Below are 20446 nucleotides of genomic sequence, written 5' to 3' on the forward strand. Positions count from 1 at the left end.
GTCTAGTTAACCCCTAATCTATGATTCAAGGGGCTAAGATGTAATGTTTGATGTAGTAATCAGACCCATTATTCAAACATGGTCTACTTTAAACACGTATTATTTAATCAATTATTATGTAGAATATTCCAACTCTTTTATGTTTTGTTGAGTGAAATTTAACCTGTTGCAATAATACTTTGTTCCTATTCCAAGTTGTTGGAGGTAGAAAATTTTGGATTGAAATAATGGTTTCTTTCTACACGTCATTTCAAGGAACAAATGCTCCAAAGATTGCTCATCTCTGTTTAGACAAAGTTGGCATGTTCGTAATATTTTACAATAGAGAATATAATCAAATCAAATCCAAATAAAAGTTTACTTGAATCTACAATATTTATCTCAAATTTGAACTCATTCGTAGTAATATATTGTATTATTAATAAAATAATTATTGTAATTATAAGGATAAATAGAATGGTAGATTTGATGATCTATATCCCCGTCAAAAGAATCAATCTTGGTAGATATGGCTGTCTCATAGAATAAATAAAATAAAGATTGAAAAAGAAGATTTCAAAGAGCAATTAAAGATTGTTGACTGTAGGCATATATTTGTACATCTTTGGATGCCAATTGCGAAGATCTAAAAATTGGCCGACAAAAAGGAAGAGAATGTTACAGAAGCTTAGTTCTATTAACAAAGGGTAAAATCTTGCTGTCTCCCCTGCAATTTAGGTAAACTAAATAGCACCCCTCAAGTTAAAAAAATACGGCCAAACTTCTAATACTATTAATTTACTAGGCATAAAGGGAATTTAACAAAATATTACAATTTATTTAGGAATTTATAATTTATTAATGGAACTTTGTATTTGTATTAGTTGCTGAAATTCCCCAAAATCTAAAACCCTAATAAGAGTTTTCTATAAAATGGATGCATTTACTACCAACGAAACATAGTTTGACTCAAACCCAGTTTGATTGTATCAAAACAAACTTGAGTTTGAACTCACCAAGAATAAAAGTTCGAACTTAAGTTTGTGATCAAATTCAATTTAAAAAATTATATTTTAAATTGTATAACTTATATATTTATCAAATACTCTTGTATTGAGGGCTAAGAGTAAGGGTGGGTCAACCAACGTGTGACATTCACACACATCTCTACCAGCAATCGAATGACACTAAAATCCTAATGTCATAAATGAAAGATGGGCAAATCAAAACAAGAAACAAACTTAATGTCGATGCCTTTAACACAAAAATAGGGTAAACAACAAAATTCAAGTACCCAATATTTACCCTCTTCACATAATAAAGATGAGCAAGCAATGCAATGATGGTGATGAAGTGTGAAAAATACCCATTTGATGAATAATACTTGTACCCATATTGAAATTTCCTCTAGTCAGAGGCCTCATTCAGTTGTCTAATTAATTGGTGGATTAATTAGATAATAAGACTATTATAAACACTAAGCTAAGATTAGAGATTAGATTACAATAATCGGTGGAAGAGGGTTAGTTTCATTCAAAATTTTCCCAAAGAGAACTCGAAGCCCACTTTGGCTGATTTACCAATTCAAATACTAAACGTATTAGGATGCAGCATGTGAAACAATTCAGTAGAAAATGAGACTATGGGTGTACGGTTACTTTCCGTTGGCATTAGCATTCTTATTGAAAGGCCATAGATTAACCAGTCGCTCGAGAACTGCAGCACTTTTAGAGAAATAGCCTGAGAATCCTACAGGGGCTGATGGTGGAGGGAAGTCCTCTGGTGGCATGGCAAATGGGCGAAACATTTTTTCTATTTTTTCTAATGTAAGATATGACCCCACTTCTTGCAGCCTCTCTGGACCCATAATTGGTAATGTGTGCTCCTGATGTAATGAAGCAGCTTCAATGTCGTTTGTCTGCGAAGTGAAACAAAAATGGTGGCAAGCTTGTTGTTATACAAGTCAGATCCGCTTGGTTAAGCAATTCCATAAGTATTTTTTCACCATAAAAAGTTTGATATAAATTTAGGATTAAAAGGAATTGGATAACTTTGTATAGTGTTGTTAATCATTGGTTTCTGAAAAAAAAAATTACTTGAATTTCTCTCTTCTATAATTAAAGATGCATTACCTCCAAAGGGGATAAATCAGCCCCACGGCTGAAGGTCAACTCGATGCGGAACCTTTTAGGGTCTTCTAATGGTACCTGCAATTCAATTTCAGAAACACAACAGCTTAAGAAAAATAGTTTCACAAATTTCTAGTTTTTCAACATAGAACTATTATCATAATAACTATTACTATTTTTTCGAAAAGTCGGTAAAAATCTAGATAGTCATAATTCACAGTATTTACTCAAGACTAGTCAGAACAAAATGGCCTCAGTTCAACAGTCTGAGTAAGCAGTCTAAGCTGGCTCCATGACAACAGTTTTAACAATTGACATGTAATATTCAAAGGGCCTGCTACCGGATAAACTAGAAATACCTACCACAGAAAGCTCCGATAAGAGATACTTACTGCTGTATTTTCAAACAGCCTGAGCACAATATAGCTCATGTAGTCAAGCTCCTTAGTTTTACACAAACGCTCCAAAGCACTATGACACACAAGACTTTCCTCTCCTTGAAGAGATTCATCCAGGTTACAGTAGCGAAGAACATTCATGAGGGAATGGATATGTGATTCCTGCCATTCAAAATTTAGGCCAATTAAACTTCATGAAAATGTCAATATGGAATAACTGAGAAGGAGAAACTAATCTTCTCTGCATATTTGAAAGGTTTATATATATGTATTCTGCATGTTATACTCACTGATGTAAAGTAAAGACGTGTCCGAACATGGCGTTCAGGTGTTTTGACATTAGCGTACCTGACAAACAGAAAGGAAACTGTAAGATGGTAAATCATACACTAGGGAATGAAAAATAATTTGAGAGGTTCAATTATTTACTTTGGATCCAATCGGTATTTGATCTCCTTATCCTCATCATCATCTTGATCCATTGACTTTTCACTAGTGGTACTAGATCTTCTCCCATCATCAGTTTTGGTACAATGCTTTAAATGATAATCAGTATCTTCCTTTTCAGTCTTAGAAATTGTCACACCTTGCTCCTGATTACTCTTTAATTCAGCTACACCAATTGCTTCTTCACGAGTATTCCTCAGATCAATCAAAATTTTGCCCAACAAACGACGAGCAATCTGAATTACAACAGAATAAGAATTCATAATCTTCACTCTTCAGTTATGCAAGAATATGAATCGGGTCTACTGTCTACTGGCATATGAAGAGGTAAAATAAGCAGAGTCAAAGATTATAACACTACAATAAGGAAAGCATGAAAGGGAATCAAAACCTAAAAACACAAAGGACACACATAAGTAGCCAGGGGTGCCAAGTCTTCCTTAACTATCAATGAATGAATTCTGTTATGGTTTTAGTTTTTAATTTGGTCTATATTTTCTAAGAGCTTTATAGAATTCATAGATATTCTAGTCTATTTATGAAAAGACAACCACATGATCCTGATATGTTTCTAGAACAGTGAAGAACCAAAATGATTTGACTTTGTGTTCACCCAAGATTAAAATCATATAAATCTTTGAATGATCATCAATAAATAAAATCTCCAGAGTATTATATCAAATAGGCAATCTGGGGTTGATCAAAACTTAGAACATCAGTTACATAATCTCCATTTTCACCTTTGTCATATCCTTTATAAAACTACCGTAAAAGTGCTGGTGAATATACACCTAAATTGCTTGCAGATATTACCTGCATGGATATAAACTAGTTGAAAGAAAACAAACAAACAAGTTCTGTTATAGGAAAAAGATCAATTGTGTTCTGCTCTCGTAGTTTTATTCTTACATTCTTGGCTGGTACATTAAAGAATCCCATGCTAAGTAAAAATCAGTGATCAAATTATATGTCAGTTTAATCAAGAACCATTTCAGTACAAAAGAATCTTGAAGGCAGCCAAACAAGTATGTCATATGCAGAACTTACTAATCTAAAAGTAAAGAGGAAGAGATCAGACCAGTTGAGAGTTCACCTTTGAACCAATCTTCAGTTTCTGCTTTGGGTTAATTCCATACTCATTTGGGATGACACCATCAGCTAGCAACTACATTTACAATATCCAGATATTAAGACGACTTCTGACAATCACCCCGTCCCGGTATGTGCAATTTACAAGAGGTGTTTTGCTTCTTATAATTTATATTTTGAGAGAAATAGTTTTCTCACTCTAGAGTAAAGAGAAATTATTTTCAGGCCTGAAATGCAGAGTCATGAAAAGCAACACAGGAAAGATTACACTTGCTTGAAAGCAGCCCATAGAGTTATGGTTGTGGGTTCGACATACCTGCCTTAATGGAAGTATTATGCAATAACATTTCAAAAAAATAGAGAACTGATGATGCAAGAGAGATAAAGATGCAGATAATCTCACTCTAAATATTAATTTACATTAACAGTTAATTCTGTTTGTACCTGAGCAACTTTGAAGAGTTCATCCAACCCTTCTAGGTTAAGGTGAGCATTGTGCAACAGATCATATCTATCAAAGAAAAGTAAGAGGACACAAAGACTAAGGGCTAGGATAGAATTAGTAATAGTTTTAAAGAACAATGATCATTCATACTACTGACATGCAGTCAAAAATCATGGTCAGGTTAGTCTTTTATAGCAGAAACTAACTTATAAATATATTCTGCTAACTTATTGTCATAAAATGAGAAAGGATGACTTACTTGCATGAGTCATAAACATCTGGAATTTGTGTTATGTCAAAGCGGCTGCAGGGAAAACAAATTGTCAGTCTATTTAATAAAAGAGCACCAACACAATTAGAAGGGCCAGTCTGCAGCCCCATAGAAAGCTGGCCCTTTAGAGCTATAAGACTAAAGACCAAAACAACACAAGTGTCTAGAATGACAATTTTCCAGTGACTTTAAATAAACTAACACAATTCATACCATTATGGGAAAGGAAAATACAACGTAAGCAACTAGCAGAAGACTTAAGCAATCGTATCAAGGCATAATTGCAGTGAGAAAAATAAGAACTGACCCTTTCCGTTCATTATACAAGTCCCTTTCAAGTTTTCTCCAACGAGCATACATCAAAAGGAATCCCTCACTACCACAAGGTAACCCAGCAGCAATACGATCAACATCAATATTTGTCTTTCCAAGGGCCTTGGCTTGGTCATAAGGAAGAAGAACATCATATGCGCTTGTCTCAGTAAGATTCTCATCTTCATCCTTGGCAAGTAGTCTTACTTGTTCTGTGACCTTCTTTGTCAGTTTTACCTATTTATGACCCAAAAAAAAAAAAAGAGCATGATAAATTTGGACTGATTTTTCCCACTTAGAACATGAAGTCAAGCAAATAAAATTATGGAAGATTTTTCTTTCTATTATGTTAGCATATTCTAACCGAATTACTCAACCCAAAAATAAATGCTAAAAGCACACTGCAGTATTCATAAAAGACTCCAGAGCAGTAACTCTTCAAAGCATCTAACTACAAATCTAATTAGTCAACAGGCACACATAAGTAGGTCAACTTCTGCGAGCAAGTCGATAATGGAAATCTATACTTAATTGTGCAATTGCTTATTTAAGGCAATACCAAACATAAAATGCTGCATGGAAAAATGAGAATCAGATTATCTGATTACTCAGTCTGCGATCCCGCATCGTGGATGCTTTCATCTAGATTGTTCAAGAATCTCAGATGTAAAAATCAGACACTCGATTTATTACAGATAACTTATTCTTTGAATGGAACCACTCTTTGCTTTTCACATAGATTACATCAACCAACATTAAAAATATTCTTCTCTCACTAAGGAGATATCTGGCATACATGGTTTAAAAAAATCAATTGAAGCATTGAAATGTTAATTTTTCAAGAAACATACTAAGGCAATTGAAACATCAAGACTCCATCAAAGATCAAGTCAAACCAACTGATAAAGCAAGCCAGCCCAAACAATGCAATAATGAACTTAGCAATAGTTAAAAAAAAAAAAATGTAAACAATAGAGCAATATATGCCTTTGACCTCATCTCATGTCAGTCAAATATGCTTTAAAAAGTGCATTTGTTTACCTAACAGAGGCAGTGTAGTTGATAGTCGGAAGAATGAACAATTAACAGTATAATATTGAACTTTAAGAGTATGTAGTTACCAGTTTGGGTAACAGTTCAGAAGCATTATTGGGAAGTCCAACTCCGTCGGCCATCCAAGGGAATTCAGATGATCCATTGCTATGACTTTTCTTTGACCCATTAATAATAATATCATTCAACCTAGCCTGGGAAGGACATAATTTTAGAAAGATACAAACCAAAGCATTTATAAAAAAAGTTAAATAAAATTAAAAAGATCAATCATCAGAACAGCAATCTAAAACTTCAGTAAATGCTTAAAAATAAAAACCTCAAGAGTACACGTTCATGTCACTCAGAAGCCAATAGTATCCTATAACCCAAGTTCAAAGTTATCAAGTGATATGTGGTGTTTTACCTACTTTGCTACAATGTGTGTTGCATTGGTCCATTATTAATGTTTAAACATATGCATACATTCATAGACATATACCACTAAATAATAGCATGCATGTATTTGGCTAACAGAACCATAAAATATGCCTTACTCTTTTGTACATATTCTTAAACCCAAAACAGAAGAAGAAATGCAGAGCACTTAGTAAACCAAGAATTTCATTTTCTTGAGTATTGACATATGATATATGAAAAAAGTGCGTAAATCAATTCATGGAGATAGACCTTGGCTTCATCCATCTCAGTGCTAGCATTATCAAGCCCATCCAACATGGAGGCGTCCTTGCTGACAAGGGAAACCTTGAAAAGATGAAAAATTCAGTCATACACATTAAATGTCACACAGCAGAAAAAATCTATCAAACAGGTAGTGTCCGTACCAGGATTGGCGTCAACTGTCCTTCAAGGTCAAGGAGGCCTTTCGCAAATGCAGCTGCAGACATCTGCCAACAAATACCTTCTTTATGATGCAACTTACAAAAGATGTCAGACCAAAGGCCATATATATTTAGCAATTTAATACATTAACATGAAGGCATCAAAGATTAATTATATTATCTTATCTACCTGTACACGGCCCTCATCAGAGCTGTAAATTTTAAGATCATGTCTATATGTGCTATGTAGGCGTAGGAGACCAGTACCTTCACCTGAAATTGTATAACACCTCATCAAGAAAAGCAGAGAAAGACATCAATACCAGATATTATATAAGAACTCACCAAACAGTGGTTCATTCATCAATTATAGCTTGGCAGAAATAACTAAGTCAACTTAGGGCATGATTATGTCTAGATAAATATGATTTTACTAAAAATTAAAAAAGGATCCATTATTCTGACCTGGATACATATTATTTCGGAAATATCTACCCAGTTCTTCAGCCTGCAACAAATGGTAGAATGAAAAAAGAGAATCAAAGAAAGATATTAAAAAAATTATAATGAAATGTCAAAAACACTAAATGAGTCTTCCAGAAAATAAGTTTTGCAAGATTATAATTCTCAGCAGTATCACCATCAATTTTTCATAATATATGCAAATGCAAATTTATGTGTCCATGAGACACTAATAATCAAAACCTGTTTTCTGCCAGCATGTGTAAGAACACCTCCATATTTAAGAACCATCAGAGCTTCCACTGGCCGTTCTTCCTCACCTTCCCCATTACTTTTTGCAACTTTGACCCATTTTAGAGGCTTTAGTTGAACTTTCCTATAAATGCCAGAAAAATGCCCACCCTGCATGGCAAAACATTTTCAAACTGACACATAGCAAATCACAGTTTGGGACAAATTAATGGTATCTTTTAGATGAGTGAAGTATTATATGAAATAAAACTCATGCAATAAGTATAATGAATTCACTTTCGGCACCTGCAAACTAACCATTACTGCACTAATTTTGAAATCAGTCAAATATAAAACTCCAAGAGAAACTAACCTCTTCAAGCACTGCTTTAACTTGACGAAGCTTTTCAGCATGCTCTATGTCTTCTGCCTCACTATCACTTTCACGACCTGGTCTACATAATGCAAATCATCATTGTTAAATCACCACTGCTGTTTCAGAAAATTCAGTCAGCAAATTTTTTGAATCTAATTTATAGTATGACAGTAAATAGTAAAATTATATATTGGTATAAAAGCATGTCTCTCAAGTTAAAACCAAAAAAATGTATCTATTAATCATAATTCACCAAATTAATCAACAAGTGGAGCTTAACTAAACCATATATCAGGACTCATTTGAACTCCCTGTTAACTAAGAATAGGGCTAACTTCAATTTCGATTAAAGCAAACCAAAGCTTGAGTGGCTTAATTCTCTACTCAGCTGGGTTCTCTGAAAAATCTCTAGCTATACATCTAAATCATCACTAGAAATTTTTCTTTGAGAAGGTGGTGCCTTAGGTAAATCACATATAACATGCTAGCATCAACTGTCTTTAGACATTAAATGAGTAAATAATTAGATATGACGTAAAACCTTGAACGAGGTACAAGCATTCGTGTGGCATCTAATAGATCTTGTAACTGGACAGCACTTTTAAGTTTTGTCTGCAACAAAGATACCCATGAAATGCTAGAAGTCATTAAATTTATAGATAAAAGCATAAATGAATTTCTTTTCCCTTTTTATTTAATTCTTCCAATAAAAGTAAAAATATTCACCTCCGATCTAGGACGCCCTCCATTGTACTTTAACATCAAGTTCAGCAATCTTTCCTCTGTAACTTTCAACTTAACCTTCTGCTTGGGTGTTCTATCACCACTGCCCAGATAAAACAAAACTAAGAAGGGGAGAAAGATTTATACAAAATTACGTATACAAAAGGAAATACTATAACATACTGGCGCATAACAACAATCACACAACGTAGCTCCTCAGACTGCCCAAATGTGCCAAGTCCACTTCCCTGACGAGTTAGTCCCTCAGAAGGCTGGACCGGTTTGTTGATTTTCCATGGTAATGTAGGTGGAATTGCTGTAGAGAGATGAGGAGCTTTTGCATCTAAAAACATCTTCCTTAACACACAAGCAGCATCATCATAATACCTGTGTTTGGAAAGAGAAACCCTATTGACTTGCTTATCAAAGAAACATGAGAAACTGTGAGCATGTGAGTAAAAAACATTAGCTTAGCTGGTAAGGTCTCTTAAGATTGTACCAGAGAATTAGGGATTACTCACATTAGCTAAGCCATATTTTTACCTTACAAGTAATCATAATGATCATTCAGTTTCATTGGTAGACATTAGAAATCTTTCATAAAGAAGTTAGAAATTTCCCTAATTCCCTTCCCTTGCTTTCTTTTTTTTTTTTTTTTGTTAATTGGGACCCTACTTGTATTTGCTGAACGAGTAAACCCAGGGCACAGAGACTAGACCCACAATTATTGCACTGGGTAAGTCAAAGTTTCATTAGCATGACAAAAACTCAAACTCAAGCCTTCACCTTGAAAATTTTAATACTCCACTAGTTTTGCTAATCTTTAGGGTCTGCTTCTCTTGCTTTTTTCTACACTTTTGTCTTCTCTCTCTCTCTCTCTCCCTCTCATTCTTCTCTGCTCTACTTTATTTCCTGCCATCTGCATCATCTATCTTTGTGATCAATCTGTCCCTAATCTCTCTTCTTCTGTTCTTTTCCTTCTTATCCATCTATATGTCTTCTATTATTCTTCTCTTTTCTTCTTTGACATTATATTTAAGGTTCTCTCTCTCTCTCTCTCTCTTTTTTTTTTTTCAAATTTCAACTCTGTTTCCTTCTCTTTACTATTTCAGTTAGTTTCTGCTATTGTCCTACATCATCAAACAAGGCACCTCAAGAATATGGTTTCTTGTGAATAGTATTAAATCTAAATGAATTAATTGGAAAATAAATGTTGTATGTCAAGTGTGTGTGTGTATGTACACACAAGGTTTAATTCCACCACCTTATCTTAAAAACAAACAGAGTTAATAAAAAGAAAAATACCACCAAAAAGTAATTACACATAATAAATTCATGAAGCATTACTTGTAAGAGTTCTTAACAAAGCTCCACCCATTTACATCACAAACATATGAGCGCCCCTCACAACGCAAGAGATCAAACCCACAAACCTGTATGCAACAAGAACTTAAATAAACAGTTTAAAGAATAACTATTCCATATGTAGCTATGAAATTCCTTATTACAAATTGTATAAATGTGAAAGCATTCATACAATGCAATTATACAATAAATGCACCACTACTCTGAACAAAACACATAATAATTTTATTGAATTTGCATTACAGACATTCCCATTGGACTCATTGAAAGTAAGTTTCAGGCGTTTACAAGTCAAAAATAAAATCTTCGAGGATTTTACAAAAATTGTTAACATAGTAAGTTAAAATGGCACAACCTCAAAACCAGCATAGCAAAGCATATCCTAAACGAATGGCTGCAGACGATAGCTTGAGAAGCTAACATTCAAATGGTAAGGACTAATGGAAATCAAAAAGAGGACATTACAAAAGTAAACAATTTAATGAGCTCTAGCTAAGTTCATTAGCCAAAGAAGTACTACCCAATGCAATTGACAATAATGATAAATGAATAAAAAAGCTCATCAATATATCTATCCTCATCAATCACTTAAGAGAAACATTGTTAGTTAATCATACCACATGCAAGAAAATAGAACCAGACTCCAGTATAGTGTTCAGGACAGAGGCAACGACAATGATGCAAGAATAACACATAGGAATGTGGAGAAACATAATTGTACACTTGTTAACATATTTACATACCGCTTGCCTAAATGCCATGCAAACCTCTCGAGCCATTTGCTTCTCATTAGGTGTCAGTAATACAGGATACCTCACCTGCCAAAAGAAAAAACAACAAAAATACTTTCAAATACCATACTGTTCAAAAATTGCCTGTAGGAAAAAGAAAGTTCTAGTACTAATTGGCACAGGACCCAAAAAAATACTGTTGGCAAACGAGATTAAAGGATAGAGAAACAGAAAAAAGAGAGTGATAGAAAGCAAAATGAACAGATATCACAGAGAATGCGAGGGAAGGTATAGAGACAACAGAAGCCAGACATCCTATGACACGAAGAACCAGTATTTTTTTTTGATTCAAAATCAGCATATGCTCTGCTAAGAAAATAGATCACCGCCTATTTATAGTGACAAAAGGAAAAAATCAATCTACTTCAAACTGGAAAACCAAATCTATTACAATAGAAAGTCCCTAAACACACTAAAACATAATATGTTTACTAAATTATAATCTTTGGTTTCTGGTTTTGCATCATTTCTAGGAACAGCATCTATTACTAGTTTGCACAGTGCCTTTCATGCTTGGTGGTCACCGTGTATGTGCACTAATATTACTTATTTAAGTACACTGAAAACATAAAATTTCTTGATGCTTAAGTGTGGACAAGGTACAAACTCACACAATCGAGAGTGCCCAGAAAACAAGAAAAACTGACAAGAAGCTAAAGAGCAGAGCTTTCAATTTTTGGGTTTACAGATAAGAAATAGAAAGCAAAGATGAAGAAAAAACAAAAAAGAGAAGAGGATGTTTAATTTTATCAACCATTTATGTGGCGTGCAATACTTACTTCCTTGCCATCAGGATTTCTCATAACAACACCATCGACAACAGGAGACTTCCTTGCCTCGGCATGAGCATATTCAGTGCCAACTGTGTATACCTATATTATTTGACAAGGACTCAAAACAATCAATTGCAAAAATCAAAGTAGAACAATTAAAATGATTACATAGATTAGAGTGCATGACAAACATGAAAGATTAATGAAATGAACACTAAGAGCAGAAATAACATACTAGAACAACAAAGAGTAAAAGTTACAATTCAGCCAGACCATTTATTGTGAGCAGAATATCAAAAAAATTTACTCAGCAAGAGAATCATAACAAGAACCAAATATGTAGTGGGCAAAGAATAGATATTATCCCTGATTAACAGAAAGAAATAATCAATATTTGAAAGAGTACAGTAACATTATTGACACTGTCTTCTCACCTGGAACATGTGAAGACAAAACAAATAATATCCAACAAATAATGTGTCCAACATAGCTATTTCACACAGAAAAGAGTATCAAGCATGCAGTACCAAACCTCCTTACAAGAAAAACAGGCATCACAACATGCACATGTTAGATTTTTTACGTTCTATCATTCTCTTCTTCCCTGTTTTTTGGATTGCTCTTCTTAGTTCTATATTACCTTTTGTCTGAATTGATTGTGATCAACATCAGCACCCCTAATGAAACACAACTGAAAATGTCGTTGGAACATCTGAATTTAATATTAATTCTGTCAACTTAAAAAGATTTTGATAATAATAACTGTAATTTGCATTTCCATTTTATTATTTATTTCCCAAAAAAAATATGAAATTAGTTTTAAGTTCTTTTATTCAAAAGTAAGTCATAAGCAACTAGCAAGGCATTTTGTCTCCTTTTTTGACAGGATAAACAAATCCTTTTATTTTTTTTAATAAGTAATATTTTCAGAATTTCACAAGCATGGTAGAGGCTCAAACCCAAGTTTTTTATCTGAAAGTTCTAATGTTTCAATAATTTTTCTTACCTATGTTTGTAGGATAAACAAATCCTTGCTTCTCAAATTCGAATACCCTAAACCATTAGATAACTCACTGTCTCTTCCTTAACATCTCAATAGACCATTACTACAGGCCTCACATAAATTATCTAGATGTTAATTTCAATAAACCTGTGTTACTTAGTTTTGTCCAATATTCAAATCAATAGCATGGAAAGATGTAGTAACTAGTTAGAAAAAGATAAAAACTTTCAGGGCACGTGCAATGTCCCCCAATTGTCAGAAATAACTATAGTAATAAAAAACCCATCCACTGAATATTATATACAACCTTGACATCTGTTCCTCCTGTTGGCATAAATTCCTCGTATATATATGAGCCTTCACGCCTCACCCTTCTGACCTCTGGATGGAACTCACTTGACCGGTTTCCAACCTACAATTCAAAATTGATTACATAAACAAGAAATCATGGATAATAATATGAAATTCATTAGTACATACAGAGGAACAATCACAAAAAGTATTAAAAAGTTGCTAGGCATGTTGAAATGCTATAACTAAATCGCAATATAGCTGACAGTATTTCAAAGCATTGTCAGAGTAAAATGGTAAAAGCAAAGCAGGATCCAAAAAAACCACTCACACCTGCCCAACAGATAGGATTGCCTTAGCTATTTTCATGAGCAGAAAAACTCAAGTCTGGCCCAACTAAAAACAAGTTGTGTTCTTAAGCAGCAAGAGCCAACAAAACCCAATCTAATGATGATTCTTACATAATTTTAATCTATAAAATATATCTTTCTGTAGAAGGATCACCTAGGCGTCAAAGATATAAGAAAATACTACAAATAAAATCAAAGTAATAGCATTTTAAGTACAAATGTTAAAAACAAAAAGCCAATAATTGAGATGCACACCTTCCTAAATAATTCCTTCATACCTCCACCAGCTGAGCTTGGATAGTATATCATAATACTATGATCATCCCCTTAACAAAAGCACAAAATGAGAGTCATTGCCAAATGTCCACAATGAAACAGAAAATTTTGCAAAATGAGGCATAAGTTACAAATGGAACAACTAAATACCCAGATTCATAGTAAACATCATATATTATGCTCTGTGGGAGCAATTACCAAACAAATTAACATGTTAAATGAACCTTAAAAACAGAATGAAAAGTTAAATATAGTAACTAAAATTTGAACAACAGCACATAAATTTGTAACTGAATGTGTATATGATTTCACAGGTCTTTAAGAATTACTATAGTTCTGCTGTTGAAAGTCAAAAACAAGCAAACTTTAGGCTGCATTTGAACTTTTTAATATCCTGTTAATCAGATACATTTTTTTACAAGCTATTGAGTAAAAAATTCGCTCATAGATGCAATCAAATTCAGGAAAAAGTAAGAATAATAATACATCAAATTATACATGAACTCTGTGAAGGCATTACATAAAAACACTGAACTGTTCCATCATCTACAATACAGGTACACAATTATTATTACTCCCTAAGTACCAAGAAAGATCCAAATGATGAAGCAGCAAATGAAATCTCACTACCTGGACAATTCCAACAACCCAAAATTCCAAACTAATGTGAGGATGATTCAAGGATCTGAAGATACAAGAAGCATCTGATAAAGGAATCTATCCCATTTATCAGTCAGAAAATTAAGAAGCAAAATCAAGACAAAAAGCAAGGGCAAGCTTACCATGAATAGGCTTCTCTACAAACGGCTTACAGAAGCGATTGCCATGAACCTCAACAAAATCTTCTTCCTCGACAAAATAGTCCAGCTCCTGATATGGTACTTGCCTATTTACAAGGGCATACCTTGGAACCGGGATTCCAAATATTTCAAGCCGCTGAGATCCCAAAAAAATTTATTAGTGTATAACTTGGATTGATTTCAAAACAGAAACATTACAAATTATACTTAACATGGTAAAGTTGCTTTCTATTTATATATAAAAGAGGATCTTTGACACCCCTTCCCCATCAGCAAAATAAAAAATATATATATAATAAAAAAGGGAAAGAAATTCAGATACATGCATCTTCAAAATTTGATCATTGTATATATCTATATATATATAGAAGATGCATGATCAATCTTGCTTCAATAGGTTGCATGTTCAGAGAAAAGACACAAACCTTAAAATAAGATAGAAATTTGGAAGGCATACCTCATATACCTTCCTCCGATCATGGAGAAGATGTTGTGGCTCCAATTCATTTACCAAAAAAGGCCTAACATAAGAGTATCATAAGTTTCAAGATAAGTATAAAAGAAGAGTAGTTATTAGATAACAATCACGTGTTAAGTGAAAATTTAGCTAGAAGGCCATACAATGAGTTAGTTTCATTTAATAAACAATAAACAATACAGAAACAGGTTTAAAAGATTGGTACTCCTAAAATAGTTACATTGGATAAAAGGTCCTACAAGTTTATAAATTGATGTAGGCAAGATGGGACAATAAATGCTTCTTTTGATGAATGAAATTAATTCATTTGAAGAGCACCAAAAATGCATATCTCAACTACAAAAAAGAGCCAACTTCATCTATAAGAAGGAAATAAATAATTTGAAATCAAAATCACAAAGGAAATTCAAAAATGCAGAAAACCATTAAGTTTGGTCATAACCTGAATTGGAACTTACTTTCTTAATGCAGCATATGCCTCAACCTTCCCAAGGGGATAACCAGATGAATAGAAAGCAATCAAGCAATCACAGATAGGCCAGCTGAAATAAGCAAATATTATAACAATTTAGTCAACTCCTAGAAGCTAACTATATTATTAAAATTCCAAAGCACACTTGCCAGCTTAAATTAATAGGTATACAATCAAAATAATCCAGTCCCCAAGTTAATGACCCAGGTTATCTCAACATGTTCATGAACATCTGTCATAACCTTGCCTTTTCTTAATTCATCCCCCTTTTACTTGTGTGAATCAAAGAAACTATTTAATTATTGCTCTGACTATCAAATTTTGGCACAATTCATGTGTAAAGCAGAGAATTCTATATTAATAAGAAACTATAAACATCATATTAAAATAATGATATAACTGTCGGACAAGTTTCCATAGAGAAACATAAAGACCAAGAAAAATGAGAAACAATTCTAAGCTAAACACAATATTTCCAAAAAAACAAATGGAAGAAAGCAATAATAAAAAAGGGAAAACACTCTTAAACAGTTCCATTTTCTTTGATAATTAATAAAACACAATTAAAAATACAAAAACACAGTAACTATAATGTAGAGAGGCAGAAATAATAATAATATGAATAAGAGTAAGAATTAAAGCAAACAATAATGCACAAAAAATTTCATGTGCACCAAAACAAAATAGTCCAAAAACAGCTTTCAGCTAAAAGTATCCATTTCTAGCATATACTTTGATTTCATCTTAGAAGCCTCTGTTTCTCAAGCAATATGGTTCAAAATTTTCTTACAAATTCCTTCAGAGCTCCAAATCTAGTTTTCCCGCTATAATTTAAACAAATTATGAAACAGATAACCAATAGTTGCTCTAATTAATTCATTCATTAGTATTAGTTCAATTTCACAACCTCGATATTCAAAATTCAATACAACAAAGCGGCCACCTCAATTCATCACCATTAAACTTAAGCTTTTCAGGTAATCACGTGAAATGCATTTACGTTACAAGTACGCACCTCTCGATCGGATCTTCAAGAATAACCTTATCTCCAAAATGTATGATCTACAACATAACGATAAAAAAAAAAAAAAAAAGACCGATCTCCCGACTGTGTTTAAAAAAAAAAAAAAAGAATAACAGAAACAGAAAAATCACTAACCTCAAATTCACCAAACGCTTGCAAACGTTCAAGAATCTGTCTCATCGGAGCTGAAAGCACCTATAAATTGACATCAAATATGACTTTCATCAAATATAAATATATATACACAAAACTTCTCTTCGTGTTTGAATTTTATAAAAAAAATAAAACAAAAAAGAGAAAAAGAACCTCGCATCCACATTTCACCTTCTTTTCCATAACACATACACCAATGGTTATTTTCTTATCAACATTTGGGCGTCCAACTCCCATCTTCAAGTCTTCAGAGTTTGTTGTGGCGAAAGAACGACAAGAGCAGATTGTCGTTCAACGTCAATATAAGAAGGCGACGAGAGGCCGAGAAAAATGGAGAACAGAGAAACGGAAATCACGTGCTGGAGTGAGAAAGCAGAAACGGTGAGTTTTAGTGGAGTTGCAGGTGCACGAGATTAAGAGAAAAGGCGAGACGCAGAAGCATGAAAGCAAAAAATAAAATAATAAAAAGGAACGAAAGAAATAAATTTGTTATACAAACCGAGTGTTTGGCGATAAAGATTTTCGATTCCAGAATATGCAAGTGCTGCCGCAAGTAGACAGGACGATGACGTGAAAGGATTTTAAAACGTTGATGGGATTTCTTTAGAACAGTGTTAAGACACCTCATATTTTTTAGATTATCCGTTGGTTACCGGAATTTGTAATTTATGCTAGCTTGGGGATCGAAAACCAACATATGAATGAAACCATCATAAATAAAGGCAATAACCCAATGGTCATGAGTCATGACTAATGGATTATAAGTTATCTTTTTATGTAAATTTGGACTTCAAAAACCTATTAAGTTGATGACAAGAAGCTAATAACAAATAGGAATTAGATTCACTAATGGCTAATGATTCATAAATAAGAATGGATTTAAATTGAGTTGTTCAATCTTGGATTACTAGCTAACTCGATTCAAACCCTCTTTTTTCATTGGGGTTGATATATCAAAGTTATTTTTAATAATTTTTTTATTTGACTTTTTTTTTACTCCATTAATTTTTTTAAATTTTTTTTTTCTTGACTTTTTTTTTTTGAGCAATTACCAATCAAGTAAATCAAACTTAAATTAATTCTTATTCAGATTCGATACAATTTAAATACATCCTTACTAATAAAGAAAAAAAAAACAAATAAAATAAACGATAAAACTCGCGTCATTAAAAAACTTTTAACATCTACTTAAAAGTTTTTTTTTCTCGGCAAAGAAGTTTTAAATATTATACATCTATTCTTATTACTTTTATCATATGTTTCAGTAAATAAATAATAAAATTTGTTACAATTTTCAGGCTCTTTCGTATCTTAATTTTGTTTCATTATACTTTGATATATTTGATTCACAAGTTTAACTATTTATTCATCATTCTTATTAATTTTTTTAATAATTACACAAGAATAGTCTAAAATGTCAAAATTAAATGGGGTCTTTTAAAATTTATAAAACTTTAGGGGATGAAAGGAGTGGCAAATTTTATTGTATAAGTGAATAGATATAGAATAAGAATTTGAAAATTTGGTGCTGTCAGTGTCACTTTCAAGAGTTAAGGTATGCAATGAATGTCACCATAACAATAGTACCCAATGGGTATCACATAAAATAATGGGACATTACTGTGATTTTATTTTCTTTTGTTGATTAATTGTCGGTCAAACATCCTGATTTGTCAACGGAGGTGTTTGTAATTATTTTGACTTTGAATTTGGACGAATTTATTGAATTGACTAATTTTGTGGGTTTGCAAATTTTATTAAACACTTTAGGGGTCATATAGATATAATCAAATATTTGAAAATACTTTGAAAATCCTAAATTTTTACCATCTCAAGTCCAATTGGTTTAACCAATATCTCACTCAAAAATCACGAAATTAAACAACAAAATTATAAGGATCTAAGTTTGACAATCAGATTTACTGGGTCTTATGTTATTTAGGCCATATGTCAAGGACCAAAAGGAATTTTACTTTGAAATTTTTTTCATAAATAATGTGTCAAATCTGCCATGAGTGCGTGAAATTTATTAAAATGGTGTTTTAAAATTAAAATAGATGGGTCAATATGTAATTATGGCGTTGATTTGGACTGCAAAGTAATTGGGCCGTTTTACTTTAGCGTGGGGTTAGGATGGGGAGCAAAAGGCTGGCTCTGGTGGTGGGGACACCTTGTTAGTGGCGGCTACACGCTCCTTTCAATCTTTGTCACCTTTTTACACTTTTTTAAAGTAGTGGGATTGAATTGAAAGACTGAGAAGGAAACAAATTTGTCGACTTGGAAAGTGGTCTGGCACATGTTAGGTATTGATCTTATAAAGTTGCCATCCATGTTTTTTTTTTCCCACCATCCCCTCGGGAGACCTCCCCATTGTGAGTCCATCTTGGTATTGAATTATAGTTCAAATCGATGTAATATCTAAAGCCTATAGAGTAAAGCTTTTAAATCAGATTGGTCATCAATTCTAATCGGATAACTTGGCTTTTAAATCATTGGGAAACGTTATATTAAGGTATCGAACTAATTTTTTAAAATTTAAGAAACAGATTTCAAATCATTGGTATCGTAATATTATGGTAACATTTCTAATTTTCCTAAGACTCAGGAATGAATTAAATCTCTTCCATAGATAAGTTTTGCAAGATTACATAAATACATGACAACAGTAATCTTTTACTTACAAAACAAACTCATATCGCTTATCAATGTACAAAATCTTTGTGGGGCATATAAATTTTCTAATAACATTGAATATTTTTCATATTAAACGATCCTAAAAGGTTAAATTGAAAAAAAAAAAAAACGTTTTCCTAAAGTGTCATTTCTTTTTCTTTCCGTCTTTGGTGCTCTTTTTACTTCAAATGGTATTTAACCTTTTCAATTTTTAAGTTTATCATGGTTACATACATGGTAATCGAATTATGTATTGTATTATAATTTGATAATCTAACTTTTCATATTACATATCACATATGGTGTTATAAAATAATAATAATTTCTAATTATCACATCATTATCTTGAAAATGTATAAACACCCCATAAAATTTAAAAATTTCTTAAATACACCCTTGTTACATTATATTGTCTCACAAAAGTTGTATCTGTATTGGTAATATGTATTTAATCATTTTTTGATATAGTTTAAGGTACGTATATCTTAGAGTATTAATTAGAGATAACAATTTTGGTCCGACTTTAGAGGCCCTAACCTTCTCTGACCTTAACGGGAAGGAGATTCTTCAATAAAGGGGACGGGGACGGGGACAGGGATGGGGATGGGGATGGGGATGAAAAAAATCTCTGTAATCGGGGACAGGGATACATGTGTCCCCTTCCCCGCCCCCATCCCTTTATATTAATATATTTACTTAAAGTATTAATATATTTTTATAATTTTAGATTATCTATGTTTTTTAAATTTATTTAGGTTTTTGTTGTGCATATTAAAGTAATTAATATATTATATTTGTGATATTTGAAATAGTGGATTGGTTTTAATTTTACTTAATTTTGTTATTTAATATATTTACATTGTGATTAGAAAGTATGAGGAGATGATTTTTTTCTTGCGGATACGAGGAAGAGATTTTTTCTTCGGGGGATGGGAAATAGATGGGGAAGAGATTTTTCTTCACAGAAAATGGATGAAGAATCATTTTTATCCCTACAATGGGGATGGGTCGGAGACAAAAATTGATATCTCCTATGGGGATGGGGACAGAAACGGGGACAGGGATTGAGATCCCCTATCCGCCTCTCCCCGTTGTCATCCCTCGTATTAACCATGTTTAAATATTAAATAGATTTATGATTTTTAACTATTATAAAAAAGAAAGGGACACATTTGTTACCAAATGTATCATTAACTATATCTATATGATCTATCATTCAAGATGGACAAATTTTCTCAAGCAGTTATGGTATTTTTGTAAT

At 32.7% G+C, this 20446-nt stretch overlaps 1 protein-coding gene across 4 annotated transcripts; it reads right to left on the minus strand.

Annotated features, from left to right (window-relative positions):
• Window positions 1-1431: 1431 nt before the first annotated feature.
• LOC123197827 (inositol hexakisphosphate and diphosphoinositol-pentakisphosphate kinase VIP2-like) lies at window positions 1432-17166 on the minus strand. Of its 4 annotated transcripts, XM_044612247.1 has the most exons (31): window positions 17012-17166; window positions 16666-16871; window positions 16495-16554; window positions 16351-16397; window positions 15322-15405; window positions 14843-14906; window positions 14368-14521; window positions 13565-13635; window positions 12976-13080; window positions 11672-11764; window positions 10845-10919; window positions 10084-10169; window positions 8920-9123; window positions 8740-8839; window positions 8555-8625; window positions 8011-8092; window positions 7650-7808; window positions 7410-7452; window positions 7135-7217; window positions 6948-7010; window positions 6793-6867; window positions 6192-6317; window positions 5066-5307; window positions 4747-4791; window positions 4487-4553; window positions 4047-4118; window positions 2936-3189; window positions 2797-2854; window positions 2501-2668; window positions 2112-2186; window positions 1432-1897 (listed from the first exon to the last, which is right to left on the minus strand). In XM_044612247.1, exons 2-31 carry the CDS (start codon window positions 16747-16749, stop codon window positions 1634-1636), a joined length of 3174 nt encoding a protein of 1057 aa, XP_044468182.1. In that variant the 5' UTR covers window positions 16750-16871; window positions 17012-17166; the 3' UTR covers window positions 1432-1633. The 4 variants fall into 4 exon arrangements, with proteins under 4 accessions (XP_044468182.1, XP_044468183.1, XP_044468181.1 ...); XM_044612248.1 differs by lacking the exon at window positions 17012-17166 and having other exon boundaries at window positions 16684-16996; XM_044612246.1 differs by lacking the exon at window positions 17012-17166 and having other exon boundaries at window positions 16666-16996.
• Window positions 17167-20446: the final 3280 nt, after the last annotated feature.

This window comes from Mangifera indica, chromosome 15 (assembly GCF_011075055.1).
Source record: "Mangifera indica cultivar Alphonso chromosome 15, CATAS_Mindica_2.1, whole genome shotgun sequence".
Classification (NCBI taxonomy): domain Eukaryota; kingdom Viridiplantae; phylum Streptophyta; class Magnoliopsida; order Sapindales; family Anacardiaceae; genus Mangifera; species Mangifera indica.

What these genes read in the sequence shown, in the direction of transcription:
- LOC123197827 (XM_044612247.1), bottom strand. Translation starts at nt 16,749, where the DNA reads ATGGGAGTTGGACGCCCAAATGTTGATAAGAAAATAACCATTGGTGTA. An exon ending in CACGTCTTTACTTTACATCA is followed by an intron (nt 2,669 to 2,796) that starts GTGAGTATAACA and finishes TTTGAATGGCAG; the next exon opens with GAATCACATATCCATTCCCT. An exon ending in GGCTGTTTGAAAATACAGCA is followed by an intron (nt 2,187 to 2,500) that starts GTAAGTATCTCT and finishes ATTGAATTGCAG; the next exon opens with GTACCATTAGAAGACCCTAA.